The 23978-nt window shown below is 42.3% G+C and overlaps 1 protein-coding gene across 1 annotated transcript in view; it reads right to left on the bottom strand.

Annotated features, from left to right (window-relative positions):
* ush2a (Usher syndrome 2A (autosomal recessive, mild)) overlaps positions 1 to 23978 on the bottom strand; it is a 277638-nt gene that overhangs the window by 65477 nt on the left and 188183 nt on the right. Inside the window, 5 exon segments of the mRNA XM_030046799.1 lie at positions 2402 to 2600; positions 9833 to 9987; positions 10481 to 10678; positions 14097 to 14412; positions 15392 to 15615. Coding sequence (XP_029902659.1) covers positions 2402 to 2600; positions 9833 to 9987; positions 10481 to 10678; positions 14097 to 14412; positions 15392 to 15615 — 1092 coding nt within the window.

Here is a 23978-nt window from a genome sequence, read left to right as displayed (position 1 = left end):
CCTCTAACTGTATGCATAGGATTACAGAATTATGTGTTTTCTGGTAGTTTTGATGATTTTTTTTTGCACTCTTTATAGAAATTATACCATTCAGAAGAATATTCCTTGCTAAATTAGCTTCGTCTCTATCCCTGGCATTAGACTCAGAGGACCTCCTCAGAGGACGCTGACTGGTCTGGCCGTTTGAATGAATGAGCTCAGAAGATCAGCTGGTTGTGCCTGGTTAGCGCTGACCTGCATAACACTAGTGTGTAGTCATGTGACCTCTAGAACAGCCTTTTTATGTTATTTATTAGGCCTACCTGTCTTACCTGTATGAACTTGACGAAGACTGCAAGGCAAAATATCTCATTCTTTAGACCTTCCATTCCATAACATTAGAAATGGACGTCACTGCTTGCAGTAGTTCGATAAATAACAATAGTGAGTCTGCTACCGTATTCTAATGCATTTTTATTTTACCATCTCCAAATTTCTATTTCCTATGAACAGCTACCTTCATCACACCACGACTCTTTACACAGGTGTGTGTCTGCGTGTGCGTGTGTGTGTGTGTGTGTGTGTGCGTGCATGCATGCATGTGTGTGTGTGTGTGTGTGTGCGCGCGTGTGCGTGCGTGTGTGTGTGTGTGTGTTGTGACTGATGGCAGAGGGCCAGTCACACTGCTCTTCCTCTGGGTAGATAAAAGAAGACTCACAAATCACCCAGTCCTGACAACACCATGTTTGTGTGAGTCTGCATTTGTGTGTGTGAATGTGTGTGTGTGTGTGTTTAAGTACAATACATCAGTCTGTCTGTGTGTGTTTACATGCTGTATTTTGGGGTGTGTTTTGTTAGATCAGTGCTTTCACACCACTTTAGCTGTGTCGTATGTGTGTTTCCACAGTACATGTGTGTATCTACAACTGTGTCACTGAATTGGTGTTTGTGTGCCGGTCGGTGCATGTATGATTGTGTGTTTGCATGTGTGTGTGTGTGTGTGTGCGTGTGTGTGTGTGTGTAAGGGGCTGGGCTTGAGAGAGCATGGCGGGAATCAGGTGTAAATTCAGTCATTAGATGGCTTCCAGAAAACAGCATACATAAATAAAGACATGACAAAAGACAAGAGAGAAGAGGGGGAGGAGAAAAGAGGAGCAGACAGGTAAACAGAGGAAAAGAAGGGGGAGGAGAGGAGAAAAGGTGACAATGGAGAGGAGATGAGAGAAGGATAAGCAAGTAAGATGATGAGAGGAGGAGAAGGGAGAGGGGTGAAAAATATAGGAACGAGGGAGGAGAAGGAAACAAAAAGCAGGACGTGAGATGTGAGATGAGAATGGAATAAAGAGGAGATAAGGGAAGGAGAGAAGGTGTTGCACTGAGGAGGAGGAGATGGAAGGGGAGAAGAGGAAAAGATGGAGGAAGGGTCCAGAGATGAGATGGATGGGAGCAGGGAGGTGGAGCGGGTAGATGAGAGGGACGAAAGCAGGAGGACGAGAGAAGCAGGGCAGGAAAGAAGAGAAGAAATCAGTGGAGGAAAAAGAGAGGACGAAGGTAAAGAAGAGGGAGAAGAGGATCAGAGACAAAGGAGGCAAAGGAGAGGAGGAGGAGTGGAGGAGAAGACAGGTGAGAAAGCTGACCAGTGGAGGAGAGGGGGAAATGAGAGATGTGAGATAAAAAGAGGACTGAAGACAGTTAAGAAGAAGAAAGGAAAGGAGAGGGGCAGCGGGTGAAAGAGACTTTTGAAGTGGAGATCAGGAGAAGGAGGAGGTGATTTTTGTTTATGGGAAATGAGGAGGGAGAGAGGGAGAGAACGAAAGAGGAAAAGGAGAGTCGGCGAGAGCACACAGTGAGAGAGGAGAAAAGAGAAAATGACACGCAGCTTTACCGTGTTGTACAGATGTTTTGTCTTTGTTCAGGGGTTTTCATGCTATTTTCATGTTGTGGAGCCCAACATGACTTTCAATAAACTGCAGACCCCCATCTGAAGTGATTTTGCCCTGTAGTGACCCCTATGTCAAGAGTATTTTGTGTTTTCTTTAGTATTAAATACTTGTGAAAGGCATTAAGTGAATTTTCTCAGGTTTCGAAGGGTTACATTTTTTCGATGCCATATTTGAATAATGACAAATTGTGGTAAGATTAAACCAGAAAGAGGAAAATGTTTAAATGATCCCTCATAACATTTTTTTTGCAGTCTAACAATTAAATTACAGTGAAATTATACTACTCCTCAATTTGCTGAGGACCCCCAGGAAGCCCCTCAAGGACCTCTGGAGGTTCCCGGACCCCACTTTGAAAACCACCTCCTTAGTTCATACAGTATGTGTGTGTAAAAAAGTGTATGTTACCTGACCTGAAAGGTAAAGTGACAAACCCCCCTCTCTACCTGTGGTGTTGTGTTGCTGTTTATCCTGCATCTTACCGGTCACAGTGTAATTTCTGGGTCCGTCTGTGTGTGTGTATATGGTTCCTGCTCCAGTCTGGTTGAGGTGGTACTGCTGCACCACGCCATTGGCCTGGCCCGGCTCGGACCAGCTCACATGGAGGGAGGAGGGGCTTAAGGCTGTTACCACGGGAGACGGCACCCCCTCTGGCATTCCCTGGACGGTCACTGCCACCACCTGAACACACATGTGGAGAAGGACACACACATCCACACCATAAAATAAGCAAAACACATTTGCCATGTTTTTTTTTCTTTCTTTCTTTCTTTTTTTTTTTTTTTTAAATGGGCAACAAATAGTTAAAATTGGTATTTCTGTTGTGATCACTATATGCTGCATCCAAATTCAAACTTTCCATTTTCAGATTTGCCCACAGGATCAAAACATTTGGCTCTGAGATCATTTATTGGACAGAAAAAAAACAAACAAATAAAAAAAACATAAACAGAAAAAATGAGCATAATAACATTTTTAGTTACAACCTGCAGTTTTTAAAACTTAGACAGAATGGAATTGAAACTCAAATTCAACTCCCAACCTCCATAACTACAAAAGACTTGAAGAGAAGCAAATATGGAAATACAATAATGCTCTGCAGCACCATGTTGAGCTTTTGGGACAACCAAACTCATTGGTAATACATTAGGTAAAACATTCTAATATGCCTGATTCAGGCCCATCGCAACAAGACAAGCAAACCAAACAATTGCCTGGGGCCCCAAGCTGGCCGGGGGCCCCCAGACAGCAACTAGTTATGATCTAAATGCAACGACAAAATGTGTGAGTGCCCCTTTAAATTCTGTGATGCTCAATGCAGGATGAAAGTGCAACGACACTGGTATCGGAATTCCCCTCGAGGGGGCCCCTCCTGAGAGTAGCCTGCCACTGGCTACCACCTAAACTGTATGTCGTGCTGTGGTTCCTGTAGGCTTTGCCCAGGCAGGGAGGGATGGCGCGGGGCGTAAGTTTTATTTTGCTGTGGTCCGGGGGTGTCAGCGGGGGTGTCAATACAGAAGCTTCCAGAACACGGCTTTTTTTTTAAACTTCTTTCCATTGTGGTGTTAACACTGCCTTCAAGTGCATCTCAGACACATCATATATACTATTTACAAGTTAGCAGCACAAAACCAACCCACATTAAGTTGCTATTACAAGTAGGAAATTAAGAAATATCACTGATAAATGAGTTTCGGAGCTGTGACATTTCATGACTGCAAAAATGTTAGAGAAAAAAAAAATGACTGTCCCTGTTTACTGTAACAAAAACAAATATAAAAGAATAAGTATTTGGATTTGCAAAGGCTGAAAAATAATTCACCAATCAATCTAATAATTGATTCAGGTCTTCTGCTATTCAATCTGCCAAAATAGAGAGTAACTTTCCATGTTTGTTTTTTGTAGCTGTAATGTCATCCATGTTTGACATTTTTATGTTGCTATGATTATCTGATATTTTCGATCACACCACTTGAACTCCAGTCAAGTCGGAAACTTATACTTTCTACGTCGCCTGTCCAAGCTTCCAAAATGCACTTAAAGGCACTACAATTCCTTTAATTCCCACTCATGCATAACAAAAAAAATCACCTGTGTTTGAATATTGGCACCCCAAAAATCAGGCAAATATTCTTTATATTTAAGGTATTTAACTGGCAATGTTACACAGAGCAGCTAACAAATACTTGGTAAGCAACTTATAGCTCAGCTGCTAATGGCAACACCCTGCCTTAGTAGACCTAAAACATCACATTCACACTCAGGGATGCCACCAGGAATTTTGGGCCCCATGAAAAAAAAAAAATATATATATATATATATATTTAGTCGATGATGGTTTAATAATTTTATATTAGTTTTACCTTTTTTTTTGGGGCCCCTGTCAGGCAAGGGCCCTTGGAATTGTCCTAACTTTTCCCCCATATACGGCGCCTCTGTTCACACTTGTCGCACAACCAAGAATCCAAATAACAGCAGTTTTTGCAATACAACCTGCAATTTCAGTAGTTTAATACAGGATGGAATGTGTGATCAAAAATCACCCCCAATCCCGACTGTGGCAAAAAAAAGAAAAAAAAAAAAAAAAGAAAAAATATATATAGTGTCAATCCCAAAGAAAGATTATGCTTTATACTACATTGTTATAGGAGTTGTGACAGTCTGGCTTATTGTTAATTCCCCCTTGTAGTACCTGTGAGCGCCTGTGAACGCTGGCTGAATGTGGAGACCACAGAATCACAGAGCAATCTGCTGCTAATGGCAACAGGGATATCCTGCCTTAATAGACTGTCACTAGCACTTCCCCCACCTGTCCCACACACTGCTACACTATTAGAACACCGCTACTACAAGTGAAGGGACACACACACACACACACACACACACACACACACACACACACACACACAGAGGTATACACAGGCACAGACAAAAGAGCTGAGAGAGGGGGAAAGGAAACGGAGTGGGATAAATAAACGAAGAAGAGAGGGAAGGTGCAGGGGAGGTATATCAGCTAACGCTTCACCGTGCTGTGAGCTTCAGTGTCACAAGATTTTTCTCAAACATAAAGATGCATTCATGTTTACAATGACAACTGCATGCAGCAAATGTAACGTCTTCTGTATTTTATAGACATTGGGGTTTCATGTGCAGAGAGAAGAGAGGCTTGTGACAAAAAACAAAGGAGCGGGTTAATTTAGGATGAAGGCGTTGACAGGTGGTGTCAGAGAGAGATTGGTGTTCGGATGAGGGAGGAGGTGGGGATGGAAAGGAAGAGGATAGAGTTATAGAGGAAAGGGAAGTAGAGACAAGGAATGGGAGGAAGTGTGGTGGAGTGGAGAGTGAGATGGAGGGAATGATAGGAGACAAATGGCCGAGAGAGAACAGGAGAAAGGGATTCGAAGTGAGAGGAGGACCAATCGCTCTTCCTTGCTCACTAAGTGACCAACCGTATTACATCAGCACCTTCTGTTGTCACAGCAGGTGTGTGTGTGTGTGTGTGTGTGTGTGTGTGTGTGTGTGTGTGTGTGTGTGTGGGCTGAGGCCAGGTAATTGCAGTGGTGTATTGGGTTAGCCCAAGTTAGCCCATAATTGGGTCTGTTTGGCCAATTTTCACTGGTGTACAAACTAATCCAACTCACTCACTTTCTACCCTCTGCCGGGAGTGTGTGTTTGTGTGAATGTGTGTGGGAGAGAAGAGAGAGAGAGAAAAGGAGAGGTGGAGGGAGAAAGAGAGAGAGAAAAGGAGAGCAAAAGAGAGAGAGAGAGAGAGAGAGAGAGAGAGAGAGAGAGAGAGAGAGAGAGAGAGAGAGAGAGACACTGTGATGTCAAATTTGTGGAGGAGTGGTGGCTGAGTGTGTATGTGTATGGATCCTTCTCTTTTTGGTCATGGAGTTGGCATCAACCAGGGCCCTGATGCTAATGCTGTACTTTTTTTTCATAAAGTGAGCTCATACTCATAGATTTATGAAGTCAATAATTGAAAAAAAAAAACAAAAAAGGAAAAGGGAAAGGGAAAGGAAAGGGAAAAAAGCTACAAATTACTGTTTAATCTACACATAACCCCCACCCCCAAAACCACCACTACTACCTTTTTTTTATTTTTTTAGCTGTCAGTCATTTGTGTATTTTGTGATATTGTAGAACCGTATCAGGATATGTGAAAGTTAAAACAACCAAAATGCTCAGTGAAGAATTTGCAGAACATTTTAAGTGTAATGTTTTACTTTTCAAATTCTTCTTCTTCTTCCTCTAACTATTATCTCATTATGTTTTTAGTATTTCATGAGATTGGATTAGCATCAGCAAAAGCACACACTGAACCGCTCCTCACTTTATGGATCTATCTCTCTTATCGCTTCCTTGCAGATAAGTGACTCCAAAAGTTTAAAGGGATAGTGCAGACTTTCCTTCACAAATGCAAAACAAATGTAAGTGCAGGTTGTTGTTTATGAGATTGGCCATTTTAATTTAGAATAAATGCAAACCTAACTAAAATGAACCCGGTGTTTCACAGGAAAACCAACTGGAATGTTAATCTATCCATCTTTCTTTCCCTTCCTCTCCAACCATCTATCTCTCATCTCCATTCATGTCTCTCCTACAACCATCCATTCCTCCTTCCTTCCTAGAATTTGTTTTCTTACATGTATTTTTGCATCTTTCTTTTCCATCAACCATCCATCTATCTTTCACCTTACATCCCTCTCTCATCCATCCATCCCTCAAGTGACATGGCCACAGGTTTCCTCTCTAAGCAAAAAACAGGCTCACCTAAATGAAATCTAAAATTAGCTTAAAAAAAAAAAAAAAAAAAAAAAAAAAAAAAAACAGCCAGAAAGACAGTTTTCAACGGGAGCTTTCATCACCTCTAAGCTGGAGAAATTAATTGTTGTGGTGATATCAGCTTGGCTACAGCCTGAGAGATAGCACAGGGGAGTTCTGTGTGAAGCTATTATGGACGCTATCACAAACATCAGGTAGGCTCAGCAAATCCACAGCCTCACGGAGAGGGGGAGAGCAGAAACAGGGCTAAATAACAACTTGTTCCAACATGGGAACAGTGCAGAGTTCACGCGGTGTGGAAACATCACATACCGCAGCTCTTAAACAAGCTTAAAGTGAAAATCTACATCCAAAGACAGAATTAATTTAACGCTATTCCTTTGATCTTTGCTCATATCTAATGAGAGTGGAGAACAGAGCTGATACATTACATTACGTCCGTCACTGGCACGGCACAAAGGTCAGTTACACAGACTTAAAAGTCTAGAGATACCTCATCTTGTACTGAGTTTGACTTGCAGCTTGCAGTTGGAATTAAAATGTCACCTGCATTTGTAGATATACTATCCAGATAGTGACGACAGCACACCTTGTATTTAAACCTTTTTTCATGTGTGCTCTTGCTTTCTGCTTTCTGCCCCCACTGTGATCAGATCTCTATTTTTGCACACTATGCAAAGCCGATGAATAGGCAGGGACAAGGTATTGTGAACAAAAACACACATTTTAGGATTTAGAGGTATCACAGGTGACCACTGTACAGCCTGGATTATTTACTGTTCATTTGGAGAAGGGATTCTTTTATGACTTTTATGACTCTTTAGGAGGGAAGAGGAGGAAACAGAAATATGGATGCTTCTTGTGGTGCTCTCTCTACTTCCTTCAAAAGTAAACCACTGCTTGGTGGAACTCCTCCACCTCATTCCTGCCTCCCCATCCCCATGCGGTATCAAGAGGTCACAGATCATGTTGGAGTCGTTGACGTAAAGCTGAGGGGATGCAAAACTTCAGAGTGAGCCAGGAGGTTGAGATCACACTATGAATTGCACTAATACCTGGCTTACTGTGGCTAAAATCTGATCGCAGCGGGAGCCAGACCGAATCACAGTGTGTTCTGTGTACATTCACCTCTGCATGCAGTTTTCCTTATTCAATTTAAATTATCCAGATACAGATTGCATTTTAATACCAGGCATAAATTGGATCATAGAGCCTGCAAACTGCTCAAAGAAAGCAGTCAAAGCTGATGTTTTACAGTGCACCTAGCACCTCACTTACAGCACCTTGGAGGCTGTATCTTTTATTATTTGTAAAACCACAGTACAATGTAAGTAGGGCTCAGAAAAATGCATCTGGTTAGGCTATAAAAAGGGGTATGAGCACTTGGATTGGTTGAAAAATCTGGGTTTAAAATTTGAATGAAAATGAAAAATGGTGGGCAAGGCCATTAACTCGTAGCTTCTCCAAAGGGGCTGCACGACGGTCAGCAGCAGAGACTGTGGTTGCATTAGGCTGCTCCATATTGTAAATTTAGACAACTCTATGAATGTGAAGAGGGGTGTTGCTAAAAACATGCACAGGCAATTTCCTGTGGATAAATAAAAGCTAAACAACCAACAGCATTAACAATAAAATAAGCAAGTCAAATATTGTGTGATAAGGAGTCTAATCCACACACACTGGCTTGTCTGAGTAAACATGAAGTGTACTGTATTATACACAAGCAAGTGTAGCATGACTGATATAGTGCTGCTGTCCTGTTGCTCCCTCAGAAACAGAAAAAAAATGTTTGGAGAAATTAATGTTTGTTCTCTTTTCATCTGTCAGGGTGCAGGAAGTAATCACAATTTGGAAATGACTGATTTCCCCCATAAACACACACACACACACACACACACACACACACACACACACACACACGCATTTTTGTCTTTATTATTGATACACCTTTCTCTCTCTTCAAGGGTTCCAGTTAAATTAAAGGAGTGAACTAAACTACAGAGTAAGTGGTGCTTAGTTCAGTGAAGCTCAGACCATCTTTAGAGGAGCCATTAGCTAATCATATGGGGGAATAATGTCTTTATGAAATGAGGTGCTACAGCAGAATAAGACTCATCCCCTCAGGATAAGGTGGAGATTGTGTGTGTGTGTGTGTGTGTGTGTGTGTGTGTACTGTGTGTGTGTGTGTGTGTGCGTGTGTTGGTGTGTGTCTGTTTGAGAGAGACAGAGAGAGAGAGAGAGGAATCTGTAAATGGAGGACTGGCAGAGCAGAGAGAATGGAAGTAGCACAGAACAGAAATCAATAAGAAAGGGCATTCCCATCGCAATGAACATTTTTGAGTTATTCGGTTTGTGCAATCACACGGCCGCCAAAGAAGAATTTGATAACGGTTTGTTGGAGGTCCACGGATTATGAAGTTGAGTCATGATTTCTGGAGGCAAACAACTGTACAGCCTCGACATTATCTCAATATACACTCTAATGGAAACGTTATGCTGTGATTCCTGTTGTCCAGACATGGTAGAAAAAACCCAACAGCAGGTGTGCTGCAGGGTGGCAAAATATGACAGTCCTTCTATCTATAAGCCCATGACACCAACCATGCACCCTGTTACAACGTCCTTGACCTGAAGAAGTGCTGTTCTTTATATTAGCTGACCTCTGACCTCCCTGTGCACGGGCTAAGCAAAAAGAGAATTTCATGCTCTAGGTAATAAATAAATAAATACATAAATAAATACATAAATAAATAAATAAATAAATAAACACCCTTTTTTACCGTTTTGAACACACACAGACACACATTTAGTTAAACTAATGCAAAAAAAAGGTGTTTATAGGTGAGAATTTCTCTGAATATTTGTTTTGTGAATTAAAAAAAAGGGACTTTGAAGTCATCACAACTTTAAATTAATTGAAGATGAGCATGAAAATGAATCCAAAAAACGTTATGTTTATGTTGCATTACATAGTACCTGTTGGTCTTTAAATCACTATAAAAGCTAAAAAATGTTGAACTGAAATTAAATTAAAAACTGAAACATAAAAATAACAAATACCCAAAACTAAACACACACACACACACACACACACACACACACACACACACACACACACACTATCCTACCTGTGCACTGTCGGTACAACCAGCGCGGTTACAGGCCCGCAGCTGGTAGCTGTATTCTCGGAAAGGCCTGATCCCGCCCACATCAGTGAAGCTGTTTTCATCACCACGGTAACGCTCCTGTCCATCACGCAGCACAACATAGTGGGTGAGGTTACCTGGTGAAATAGAAAAAGTTACGAAATTTGGACGCCACTATTAAATGAGAGAGAGTGACGTTCGGAGCAGCTGCAGATGGAGAGCAGACATTTTGGCTCTGGGCTTTAATCTGAGTCAGAGCCGCTGTGAAAACACTGAGGACGTCTGAGCGTCATGAAAGTTCTATTGTTGATGAAATAGTTTCATGGTTTAAAGTAAATCTACTTCATAACTACGTCTTCACTGTATCTATTCTGTATTCTGGAAAACTGACAATATTCTATTTAATTGAACTGAGCCAATTTATGAAGAAGGGGCTTTTGTGTCACCAAACAGAACACATGCATCAACGTATGCATGCTAAGACACACACACACACACACACGCACGCACACACGCATACACACACACACACACACACACACACACACACACACACACACACACACACACACACACACACACACACACACACACACACACACACACACACACAGATACATGTATACATACCGTTGGGCCTGGCAGGAGCTTGCCAGTGCAACTGGATGATGTCATCTCGGTCGCCTAGGCGACTCCAACGGGGCGGTGCCAGTCCCCAGGGTTTGTCCTCATTGGTGGTCACAGTGACACCATCACTGGAGCCTCGTCCAAAGCTGTTCCAGCCTCTCACTCTGTACTCGTAGGTGGTAAAGGGATCCAAATCAGAGTCTGCTAGGGAGGAAGGGAGGGAAGGAGGGAGGAAGACAAGGATCAATAAAACAATTGGTCAATAATTCAATTAATTAGTTAGTTAATCAGTCAGCAACCAACACTGCAATGACTAGGTCTTATGACATGGTTATCATTAGCATACAAAGTGTAGGCAAAACAATTAGTTTACTGATAAAACATTAAATTGTGTATTAATAGAAAAAAGTTTTTAAGCTGAATTCTGAGGTTTATTAAATGATCAGAAAGCAAACAAACAATAACACATTTCAGAACATATACTTCAATCTCCTGAAATGTTATTATCTAGATAAATAAATAAATAAATAAAGTGATCATGGATTCTGCATGTCTTGATTTGATGCTAAATGGATTTCATGGGTGTGTTGCATAGAAGTAGCATCACCGGGGTTAGAGATTAAATTATTGCTGGGGCCTCCATGCTATGGCCAGCACTCACAACAGCTTTGGATGAAAGCCTTCACCAAATGTATACTGTAACAGTACACATATTGTGTTCTTCTTCCAAGCCAAACTATGAACAAACGGTTCATGGTAAAAAAATAAATATAAAATAAAAAATAAATTTGCTGAACTTGTATGCAGTTTGTTGTATTTCTGTAAAGAGGAGTGTAATTCAGATTTTTAACCAATGAATCTGTAATCTGAATCTGAACATTAATTTAGCCCATTTATGAAACATTTGGCAGATGTATTCATCCAAAACTCCCATAGCACAAAAGGTCCCATCTTTGAGAATGTGTCCCGAGAGCCTTACTGTCAATGTGAGAGGACGTTACAGGAACATACAGCAAACATATGCACAACAACTGGTGCGCTGTAAAGTGAGGCCAGTCATGGAAGCATTCTGGCTACCCTTCTAGTAAGGTATACCTGTACAGGAACATATATACATACAGATGCATGTGTTCACAAACACACACACGCACACACACACTCACACACACACACACACACACGCACTCCCTCACACAGGATGCATTGTTTTTAAGAGTGCTGAGGGACTGCTGCTGTAAATGGGATTGTGTTTTAACCAGCAATCTGGGACTCTTGTCTTTACTACTGTGATATACTGAACCATGAAAACACACACCAGGAACACACACACAGTAAATGGAATGTGTGTGCCTAAAAACAGTGCCTGTATGTGTCTGTGTGTGTGTGTGTGTGCATGTGTGAATGAAGATTCATTCTGATACATTTTTGTTGTATATAGTCAAGCCTACGAGCACATGTGGAGCTATCTGTGTGTCTGATCTAGTGTAGGTTTTTTTCTCAGAGAAATATAGTATACGAGTTTTGTGTGTGTGTGTGTGTGTGTGTGTGTGTGTGTGTGTGTTTGTGCATGAGAAACATCTGGTGTATGGTGGGGTAGCGACAGCTTTATGTGCCTCTGCCCAGATGGTGTCACAGCATCGCCTAGAAACACTCTTATCCTAACCACCCCATGCCAGCCACACACACACACACACACACACACACACACACACACACACTCATACACACATAAACATACTAATGCAAAAACATGAACAGACACATACCATGCACAGACACACATAAATAGTAACAAACTAGAACTAACACACCAGGGTACACAAAATGCATGCATTTATGAGTGCATGACCACCCAGACAAACACACACACACACACACACACACACACACACACACACACACACACAACCACCATTAGTCTTGATTAAACAGATGAAACTACCCAAATAAATAATGTGTGGACAGACTGAAAATCCTGACACACACACACACCCACACACACCAACACATACACACACACACACACACACACACACGCACACACACACACACACACACACGTTCCTGCTCCCTTTGGGCTGATAAATAGTAGAGAATGTTGAAATGGCATTTAAACGCCCATCTCTAAGTTTTAATGACACACCAGCGCATGGCGCCGAGAGAGTTACCACGTTATAGCTATTAACGTACACTGCAACAGCTGTCTCAGTATGTGTGTGTGTGCACATGTGTGTATGCGAGTGTGTGGAAGGGCATCTGTTTCCAAAGCCCCTTGACTGCAGCGGCTGACACACTTAGAGTAAATGTAGCATTGATTTCTGCAGGCTCCCATTCTCAACAGGCAGTGTGTTTCACAGATGGCTATATTCTATCTATATTATATTTAATAGTGGCTCAGGGGATTAAAGTGAGACTCTAATTCCTGGCAAAGTCATAAGTCAAAAGCACAAATGCAAACTCATCATGGGGTAAAAATATGACAAAAATCTAATATTACAGTGCTCCCTCCATAAAGGCTTATTTATTTATTTTAAAGTGTAGTACTTGTAAATTTTAAAGAATAAAGTATATCGATGGCTAAGTTATCTATGGCTCAAAGGATGAAAACTTAAAGAACAAATGGAATGAATAGTAGAGGGTGAAAGTGGTGTCATCAGGTGTACCAAACAATATTCTCACATCACGTGAATGCAGCATGAACTAAAGCCACATTCACAAAGGGAGGGGGGCTGTCACACTATGTGTGGCATAAAGAGAAGAAAATTGCAAGAGCAAGAACAATATTCAGTCAGTATTCACAGTTTTGGTTGAATCAAGTTCCCCCAGTCATAAGATGACTGCCTCATCACCACCAGCACACAGACACACACACACACACACACACACACACACACACACACACACAAACACACACACTTTCACCCAGTCCTCTATGCTTACAGCCATATTTTGCACAGCTGGCCTGGTTTCCCTGATTACGATCAGGTAATCAGGTAAAATAAATGAGAGGAGTGACAGAAAGAAAAATGGAGAGGAGAGACAGAGAGCAAGAGAAAAAGAAGAGAAAGGAAGACGGGACGAGGATACCCTTGTCCCTTCTCTCTCTCTTCTCCTCCACCTGGCAGGTGACAGCCGGGCGGAGGAACACCAGTCTACAGTATGAGCTGATGTCCAGTTGAGATGATGGACCTGACACTGATAAGATGATGTCACTTGCTATCTTTTTTGGACTCATCATTTGGTTGAACTTGGTAGTCCAATAACCCTGATTAAAAAGTGTTTCTTTAAAAAGTGTTTATACATAGGACATATTACAGAGGCTGCACTTTTGAATGTGGCAGTACGCTTTTTCGATAGTTTCAATGGTTTTTCAGTGTCACACTCCTTGACAAGCAACTCTCTCAACTTTGCTTTGAGCAGGAAAAAAAGCACTTACTGTGTGATCATGACCCTTTTCTCTCATCTTGCGCAACAACAGCGGAGATGCCCTTGAGCAAGGCACTGAGACAGGTTTCAATGGTCAGGTACCCGTGTGAATGGAAATGGCTAATTTTCAATTTACTCTCCATGGATAATATAACAACAGTACACAGTTTCACAGTGAACACACACACAGTACCTGTGTAGGTGTATCTGTTGGCGTCTCCACTGTACACCACCTTCTCATGAGACGGACACAGGCTTCTCTCAAACAGCAGCTTGTCAGAGCGGGTTTGATTGTGTGCGCTGCCTCTTCCGCGTGCGTACGGATGCAGGTCGGTGGTGTCAGCTTCATATGCGGTGGTCATGGAAGGTGAATATGTTGTTGCTGAAGAGTGTTTGTGTGCAGACAGGACCCATGTGCAGGCAGTCGTAGATGGATCTATGTCACAGGAGCCACAGTAAGCCGTAGAGGCCGCAGCTATCGCACACACAGCACCCTGCAAACACTGGGGCTGCAGAGGGGGAGAGGGAGCGACAGAGACAACCAGGGAGGAGAAGAGCGGGAGGTGGAGCAGAAAAGTACGAGAGACACAGGAAAAAAGATGAAACAGAGTTAAAAAAAGATTGAGAGACAGAAGCAGAAAGTTTACAACCTTATTTTTCTTTTATCAAGTACATTCCTATCATTGTGCAGGTGCAAATACAACAATTACCAACTGATTCTATTCTCTTTATTTTGTTGGGGAAATTAAACTCATTGTGCAAGTTCAGGTGTCTCTTCATCTGTAATACACATGAAGGGTACTTGTGTGTGTGTGTGTGTGTGTGTGTGTGCGCGCATGTGTGTGTGTGTGTGTGTGTGTGTGTGTGTATGTGGTGAGGGGGGTACACATGGCCCTTAATGACATCATTAGAGCTAATGAGAGTTCCTCCCCTGTCTTTGTCCCTGTGTGTGTGTGTGTGTGTGTGTGTGTGTGTGTGTGTGTGTGTGTGTGTGTGTGTGTGTGTGTGTGTGTTTGAACGCGCGGGCATGTGTGTGCATGTGTCATGCTGACTTAGGAACACACAAACACCACATGACCCCAGCTGATAAATGGAAGATGGCCCAGTCTCCAGCTCCTGATGTGACAATGTGTGTGTGTGTGTGTGTGTGTGTGTGTGTGTGTGTGTGTGTGTGTGTGTGTGTGTGGAAGAGTGCAACAGACATAGAAAGAGTCAGAGAGAAAGGGAAAATTGTGAGAGTTATATAAACAAATGGGAAATGGGAGAAATATGCTAAACAAGATAAACAAAGTTTAAAAAAACGGAAAACTGAAAGTCTGTTTTCCCCGTTCAAGCAAGTTCACCACACACACACACACACACACACACACACACACACACACAAAAGGAAATATTTTAATATCTCTTTGTGAGCACTCAATTGGAAACAGAAACCCACCCACATGCAAGTGCATGCACCCACATGGACCCCTGCGCCCACACACACACCTCTGTTAACAGTCCAGGTGTAGGTCGGTCAGCACACACATGTCGTTGAGGGTCATAGCCAATCCCGTTGCAGCATTCCTCTTCCTGATATATGACCTTTGACCCACAGCAACGTAGTGCCACGGTAGTATTGCCAGCTGGGTGCATTGTGGGATATCCATCATAGTCCACACAGCAGAGAGAGGTGGATGAGTTTATGTAGTCCTGACCACAGCAGACAAAACCTGAGGACAATGAAATGGGCATCATATTAGTTTTATAGTTCATATGATTTTTGTTGTTCATATTTGAACACATTAGTATGTTATGGGACGCAGTGCAATGAGTGCAATGAAGAGAATGAAATTATTTTTTTGAACCACCCTCTACAGAGATCTGCATTTTCAAAGGTCTGTGTCTTAACTTCCTCAAAATTCCTGAATATTGTTGCAAACATTATCTGCCACTCATATTACCTGGAAACCACTCGGTGAATTATATTTCTTGTGTAACAATATGAGCTTATTGAACATCCTTTTAAACCACTAAGAAATGGTGAGGCCTCAGTGATTTCAGTGTCAGTCTGGACCTTCAAGAGTGCTGAAGCTTCATGGGAAATGTCTCTAAATGCGTGCTTGCATCATCTCTTGTATTTCAAAGTTGTTGTTGTTTACATTAGACGATGATATGTGAAATCTCTGTTTACCAAGAGCCCAGTTATTCACCCTACCTTTATTTTTTCTATCACTGTCTCAGAGTTCCCATTCTTTTCAATCCATCTTCTCACCATATCTCTTTTTCTGCTCTTATCTTCTCACTCTCTTTACCTGTCTATATCTTCCCTGCCTCTTTACCTCCTTCTTTCTCTCCTCCCCTCTCCTTCTACAAACCTGTTGCTTTTCTCACTTCGCAGATTTTTCTCTACTATCGTCCCTTGTCATCTGCTCTCCCAATCTGCTCTGCTGCAGTAACAACTAGGGTTGGGTCATATGTCCAAATCATATCAGCTACTATCACTCCATCAGTGAGCGAGGGAGGGGGGCTTATTTTCAATATATCATGGCCTGTCATGGGTTACCAATTAGCTAACTGAACGTGACAATGACCCTCATGCAATAACACTTATATTTTTTTTCTTAGTTCTTTCTTGAGGTGGGCTTGTACAAGACTGCCATGTCAGATTCAGCAAACACTCAGGGAAAACTTCAGGAAACTTTGCTAAATGACCCTCGTAAATATGATGAATTCCACCTGCTTGCAAATGAGTGCACGTTCATGAGGCTCGAGAGATATGATAGTGTGATCGAGAATTAGCATAATTCATGCTCAAAAATGTCATAGTAGGAATGCATCAAGCCAGAAGTTTCAGCCACAAAAATGACATCAAACAGGAGCAGGTCTCACATGTCAGTTTCATCCTGGTATGGTTCTCCAAACTGGCATCATAAAACTATAGCATATCTCTAGCCCAGTGGTTCTCAAATGGGGGTGCGTTGGAGTACAATTGCATTGTTTTTTTCTGAGCAATGTGAATCTGTGGCAATAGAAATTAAACTGTGTCAGGCCTTTAAATGATCAAAGACCCATGGATTCAGCTCACTGCAAGTAATGCAAGGTTGTGCTGTACCCCTTTGTCCTGTCCCCTCCTGCTTCTGTCCTCCCTACACAGTGACAATATTCAGATTTCATAGGCGGAGATCCAGGCTTTCTCCTCTTCTCCATACAGACACACATTATCCATACGGTGACAATATTCAGGCCATGTTGGTGCTGTATCTTTCCTGGCATCTACACCTCTCCTACCTCTTTCTCCTCCTCTCCTCACCCTGTTCTCTCCTCCAAACCATGATAATATTCAGGCCACTCTGAATATTAGTGTGCTTCCTCTCTTATCTTGCTCCTCCTCTTCTCTTCTCTCTCTCCTCGTCTCCTCCCCTACCCTCCCCTGCTTACCTCCTTTCCTCTCCTGCTACCCTTCCCTTAGCGAAGCAGTAATATTCAGGCTACGTTGTCGGAGGAGTGCAGGGGAAAGGAAAGTGTGTTTTCCTGAGAGCTGCCATTTCTGACAGTGATCGGTGATGCCTGTCTGCCACCACTTCACCTTCAGCGGCAAGGTGACATTTTAAATACACACTATCTTACCATTTCCCTGTAAATGTTTGCAGGTGAATATCAAATATCAGGTATGTTTCTTTCCTCACATCCTCCAGCGCTTATATTTTAAATTCAAATAACTTAAGTCGCAGTGAAAGATTGACAAATCAAACCAATTTTAATACCCGCAGGTTTGAAATAGGAGAAGACTCCTGATTCCTGTTACTTCATCTTGGCCAAGAAAAAAAAAAATGTTTTGCTCAACAGGCCAACATGTCATCCTGCCATTCAAGGTTCTGCTTACAACTTTGTCTCAACAAAACACAGCGTGATTCTTCAAATTTAATTTTCATTAGCAATATCCCACGTGGAACTTCTTTCACTAAAAATATTCTGCTTCCTTCTGCTGAGAGAAGCTATTTTCTCCTGAACAAGGCCTTGACACTGTACTTCACTTAATTTTTTCTGGTTAAATGGCTAAGATTCAAGTAGTAGCTCAAGGCCAAAATCTGCAATATATTAATTTCAGTAATAAAAATATAAATAAATAAAAATAAATAAATAAAGCAAACCTCTGCCCAAGCAATGAAGTGACAAACTAGGCCATGGAGTCTATTAGACTTAGTTATAAGGGTGAATGTTTATTTTGTATGATCCATTACGTTAAGTGACATTATTTTGGATATTTCATATATCTTTGTGTTAACAATTTACCATGTATGTGAAATAGACCTTTTTATGGTCTCATGTAAATGTAGCCTGTATCGTTGGCCCGCAGTGTAAACCAGATGCACTTCATTTGATTTGGAGACTGAAAAATCTTGAGAACGCTTGGTAACAGATGATTATTTATCTTATAGTGGAAATCATCTAAATTGCATGAGGCATTTAGCAAATATATCTAAGCAGTTGGCAACATGCTGATCTGTTGCATTATCTACCCCCAGCTGTGGTGGCCATTTTGTTTGACTGCAGACATTAAACACTAAGTCATTGCCTTGTATCATGGCCCAGCCCTTTAATGGGGCTGCAGCTAGTTGCGGAGTGATAAATAACTTATTGTTTAACAACCTAATCAGCGTTCAACCCTTGCACAGATGAAATGCCGTTAATTTAAGCACTCATTTCACTTAGAGTCGGGAAAAGTAGGGAACGGCAGATATTTTCCTCCTGCGCCGTTCAAGTGCATTCCATCTATCACAGGACACCATGTGACAAGGAGATGCACGTGTATGTGTGTGTATATGTTTGCATCTGTGTGTGTTGTGTGTGTGTGTGTGTGACATAAAGGCAGTCTGACGGCTAGTAACTCACTTAGCAGCGGCAGCTGTTGCAGAGAGGGGGCTTGGTGGCCAATTCCCCCAGCGCCTTACTTCAGCTTCAATGACGCGCAAATAAACAGCTCAACACTTTTCCAAAATAGCTTCCCTCCTGCTCTCGGCTTCCTCACCTTTTCCTCCTCCTTTCATCCGGACACCTGGCCCTCTGCTACTCACACTTTCACTTCTTTGCCTCCATCCCGCTCACTCCCAGTCCGACTCGTTTTCTGTCTCTCCCTCTGTATCTCCATCTACTCCCTGCTCTGCTCTCAACACCCTCTCCTGCTCTCGTTTCTACGTTCTTTAACTCTCTCTCTCTCACTCTTTTCCTACTCAGGGAAATGGGAACTTTGGCACTTGTAACGTTAGGAGATGTCTCTCTCTCTTTCAGTCCCCTCCTTCTTCCCATCCCCTCCCCCTTTTTTCCCTTCCACTGTCATTTCTCTTCTATATCAGCCCATCTTCTTGGCAATCTTTCCATCCCTCCTTTTCCCTACCCCCTTCTTCTGCTCCCCCATCAACCATTTCTTCTGCCCTATATCTAACCAGCTTATCCTTGTTCCATCTTCTCTTATCTACTACTTTTCCGACTCTCTGTCCATCTTGTTATCTATCACCTCCACCCCTTTCCCTATCCATCATGCTCTGTATACATCCTCTCTATTCCTTTTTCTGTCCCTCCTTGTCTGCTTTATTATCCTTTTCTTTCTCTACCTTTCTGTCCCACATTCTCTCCATCTGTGTCCTTTGGACCCTCTTGCTTCCTGTTTCCACTGCATTCTCTTTTCCTCGTTCCCTCACATCATCACTCTCTCTATCTCTCTTCCAGTCCATAGGCCTGTGCTGCTTGTTTACTGTTCTGCAGCTAAACTTCACTACTTTTCCTATCAGCTCTTCAGCAGAAATCCAATCCCTGTCTTTGTAAGCTTTGTGTGTGAGCGTGTGCGGGTGTTTGTGTGTGTGATGCTGTGTGTGTTATATTTTGAAAACATGCACCTCCTATTTTCTCTTCGTCTCTTTAAGCTTTGTGTGTGTGTGTGTTAGTGCATGTGTTTGTGCATTAATGCGTGTGCGTGTATGTGTTAACAACATTTCAACACACACCTCTTGTTTTCTCTCTTGCGCCGCAGAATGCTTCAGCCCTAATCTTCAGATTTACGTTGGATTTGCATACATTCGTTAATAGCGTCGGGAGCGCCGCGTCAACACAAGGTGCTTAGACAATGTGAATTATTATTAGGGCTTCAGTCATTCCACTTAATGATAAGTCAATATTTAGCCCTGCCAATGAACTACTGATAAAAATGTGTGTCATGGATTAGGGTTATCCGAGCTCTCTAGGAGAGCAAAACCCCTCCACAACTTTAAACAAACCAAACACTTTTTAAATTCCTGAATATATTACAAGGGGTTTGGCACATAGTGCGCAGCAAAGGCATGAACATGCACACATATAAGCGCACACACACACACACACGTAGACAATCACACACACACACACACATACACACACACACACAGAAACATGAGTATGCATGCATACACACACGCACACACATGCACACACAAACAGAAAGGAACATGCACAACATGCACAAATGGACAGATGTGCACATACATACATACATGTATAAATAGTTAGCAGACACACACACACACACACACACACACAAACTGCACACACAAAAAGATAGACAATAGACGATATGCAGACATCCATATAAATCGCTATACAGACACACACACACACACACACACAAACACACACACACACACACACACAAACACACACAAACACATTTTCAAAGTCATTCAAAGTCAGAGAAACAACAATTTAACTATTTTGTGGCCTGTATTAAATAAGCATGACGTAAGAAAAATGTATTCTCATTATATTTCATGTGCTCTGTTTTTATTGTTCAGATTGAAAAAACATGTTGGTACACACATGCACACACATGCACATACACACACTCTGCAGGAAGGAACGCTGTGTGTGCTCTGTGTTCCTGTGGGGCCCAGCTATATGCCATGTCGAGAGATGAAATCACATTGGATTGACTTTCTCACACAGAGCACAGTATTCCCCTGTGGACACACACACACGTGAATGCAGAGGCATTCGCGTGGGCACACACACACACACACACACACACACATACACATACACACACACACAGGAACACACACACCTAGTGCTTCCCCCAGCAGACTGGTTGTCCTCTTGTCTTTCTGACGTTGTCTTTTTTATCTCAGTAACATTACCAGCTGTGTGTGTATGTGTGTATATGTGTGTGTGTGTGTGTGTGTGTGTGTGTGTGTGTGTGTGTGTGTGTGTGTGTGCGCGTGCGTGCCTGGGTGTAAGTGCTGGGGTGGCAGTTATATTTTCACCACTCTACAGGGAATCACCAACGAGTGAGACACAGCCAGCAGCTGTCCACGCACTGTATACATCTAGAACGACAGAGAGAGAAAATGGCAGGGGGACGAAGGATGAAAGTGACGGGACAGAGGAAGAAAAGAGGTGGCGTTTGTGTGAGAGAGACAGACAGTCAGATGAGGAGAGGATAAATGAAAAAAAATTTAGGGAGTGAAAGTGTGACAGAGTTGAACAAAGTGATGTCAGAGGAACGAAGAAGGGAAAGAGATGAAGAAATGCGCTGATTTTGAAGGTAGTGCAGAAACAGTAGGGATTGGTTTTCCTTTTGTCTTCTCTGCGTTTTGGGTGAGCTCTGTGTATCGCTCTCTTGCTCCTTGTCTTTCCACCTTGTCTTTGCCAAATTAGGCTGTGGTCACACTAGAATAAATGGAAGCAAAATTTCATTGCAACCTCGACTCATTTCAGTAAGTTCAGCCTTGCCTAGAGTCGAGTATTCTGTTTACCTGTGAGGGGTGGAGAAAAACAAGCAAGGAAGAGGCTTTTAGGAGGATCTCAGGTGTGTCCCATTAACAACTTTTCTGTAATACCTCCCATGCAAATGAAAAACTCCACAGATGAAGATGTGTGTATGAAGGGGGACGAGGAGGTTGGAGGAGTAACCTTCTGGTACCACCTATTTTACATGGGCACATTTTCTGCCAAGCCTTTGTTATTTTTCTAGCTTTTGCTCCAGTTGCCTTGTATCAGTCCAGCTTTCAGTTTCCAGTTAGTCAGTGCCTTGTGTTCCACTGTTATTGTCTGCAGGTTCTCTAGTTGCCTCCTGTACACCAGTAAGCTACGAATCTATAAGTAAAGACCTTTGAACTAAACGTCTGCCTCCAATGTCTCTGCATTTGGGTTCACCTGCTTGCATACTTTTGACGGACAGACTACCCATTTTCGGTTATCATAGAGATCTGGCATATTTGCCATGGGGCCCGAGTGCAGCAGGTTGGCCTCTACCTTACCAAGCCTAACACTTTCTGCCTGTTCAAGACCTGCCTCTGACAAGCACGACTCACCAGCCTGTCCGCCACTGTCACTCAAGAGAGTTGGGAATCATGAACGATGGGCGTGGCAGCAGATCTTGATGGCCCCAGGATGCTCAGAGCTCAGCACATACACACAATACAGGAGGTAGGAGAAGTAAACAAGTCGCCATTATTGCAACTTGTGATGGCACTACTGCACCCATGCAATGCAAATTCTCCTGAGGATTTAACATCTTTTTTACCCGTTCCCTTTTTTGTGCAACTTTGACAATTAATGCCATCTAATGCTGTGCTCAAGACATCCTGGGAACTGGGAGGAGTCCCAGGTCCCATGTGGAAAAGTGCTCTCGAAAGCCTCTCCCAACAGGAACTCCCACAGGAGAGCTCAGGTATGATTTCTGAACCCCCAGTTCACTGAGAAACAGTATATTACATCAAAACAAGTCCCTGGTATCAACAAAAACCTTCTTTCAGTGCCATTTTGTTTCGTGCACCACCACCACGCGAGGGAATGCTTTGGGTAATAACAAGCAATGAGCATGCAAACAATTACCCTCTGCATCTTCTCTCCTTGCCATTATTGTTCATTTCATTCCCTACTGTCTGATTTTTTGTTTCAGTAGCACCAATCAGCAAAGCAAGTTGCGTTCCAAGAGCTCTTGAACGTTCCCTGGACTTTGGAAACTTTGGAAAAAGCCATAATTATTAGAGAGCACCTCTAACATAGGTTACATCATGTAACAGGCATTTAAAGGTTGATTTCATGACCAATTTATTACTAATATCTAAAAACTGAGTAAGATCCACACCCACATAAGGTACCTTGATCACTGAGTGGGGGCCACTGCCCAGCGCTGTCACTCCAATGATGCTTTCACTGTTAGGAGCAGTGACTGATGACTTCACCACCGCGGTAATGGTGCTAGAGGCCAAAACTCACATATAGGTCACTGAGGTCATACATACTACCTATTTCTGAGCTTAACGGTGAGTCACCAGTGTCCTACATTTTCCAATTTCTCAAAATGGGACACCCTAGTACCATTAATGATTTGAGCTTTGAGAGGCTAGTTTCACAGGCCCCCAGATCTGTGGTGAGGGACACTTTGAATTCTTGTCAGTGTGCACATCAGGCTCACATAAACATGGATAGTGCTATGAATTACCCAGTCAATAGGGCTTTTTCCCATCTGGATATGCCTAGGATGCCATGATGAGAATAATGTTCTTGTGCTTCTGCAGCATCCTTACTACCATCCAGCCTCTTCTGCTCAGGGAGAGGCTCAGAAATTAGATAATATCTCCTGGATTACTGATTATCAGACAGTCTGCAGGCTGCAGATGCTTTGTCTTTATTTTATTTATGTGTTGTGTTATTCTCAGTATATTCTTTAGCTGTAATTACTTGGTGTGTTACCTTCAATACTCTGTTCTATCATTATCTGTAACATCTTTATTGCTCTGTGTCACAAATTAGACTTGAATAGATGCCAGTTACATTACTATGACACAGAATAAGCAAGCTTAACAGATCTGTTTTTCTGTGTGCTAGCTGGCTGGTAAATTGTGACAACCACAATCAGGCTAAATTGTATAATATTGGAGGTTGACTTAATGAATACAAGCTTTTCAAAACAGGCTCTGTGTGCTTCCATAAAAAGGGTGTTGTTTGTGATGAGCCAAAAGCAATAGCTTACAGAATGATGATTCAAAGCCTGATATTTTGCCTCAGAGCAACATAAAGCGATCCCTGAAGGCTATCTGGAATTTAAAAACATATTTGT

The sequence above is a fragment of the Myripristis murdjan genome, chromosome 3 (genome assembly GCF_902150065.1).
Source record: "Myripristis murdjan chromosome 3, fMyrMur1.1, whole genome shotgun sequence".
Classification (NCBI taxonomy): domain Eukaryota; kingdom Metazoa; phylum Chordata; class Actinopteri; order Holocentriformes; family Holocentridae; genus Myripristis; species Myripristis murdjan.
The sequence above is the reverse complement of the archived record's forward strand: the minus strand, read 5'-3'. Positions and strand labels throughout refer to the sequence as shown.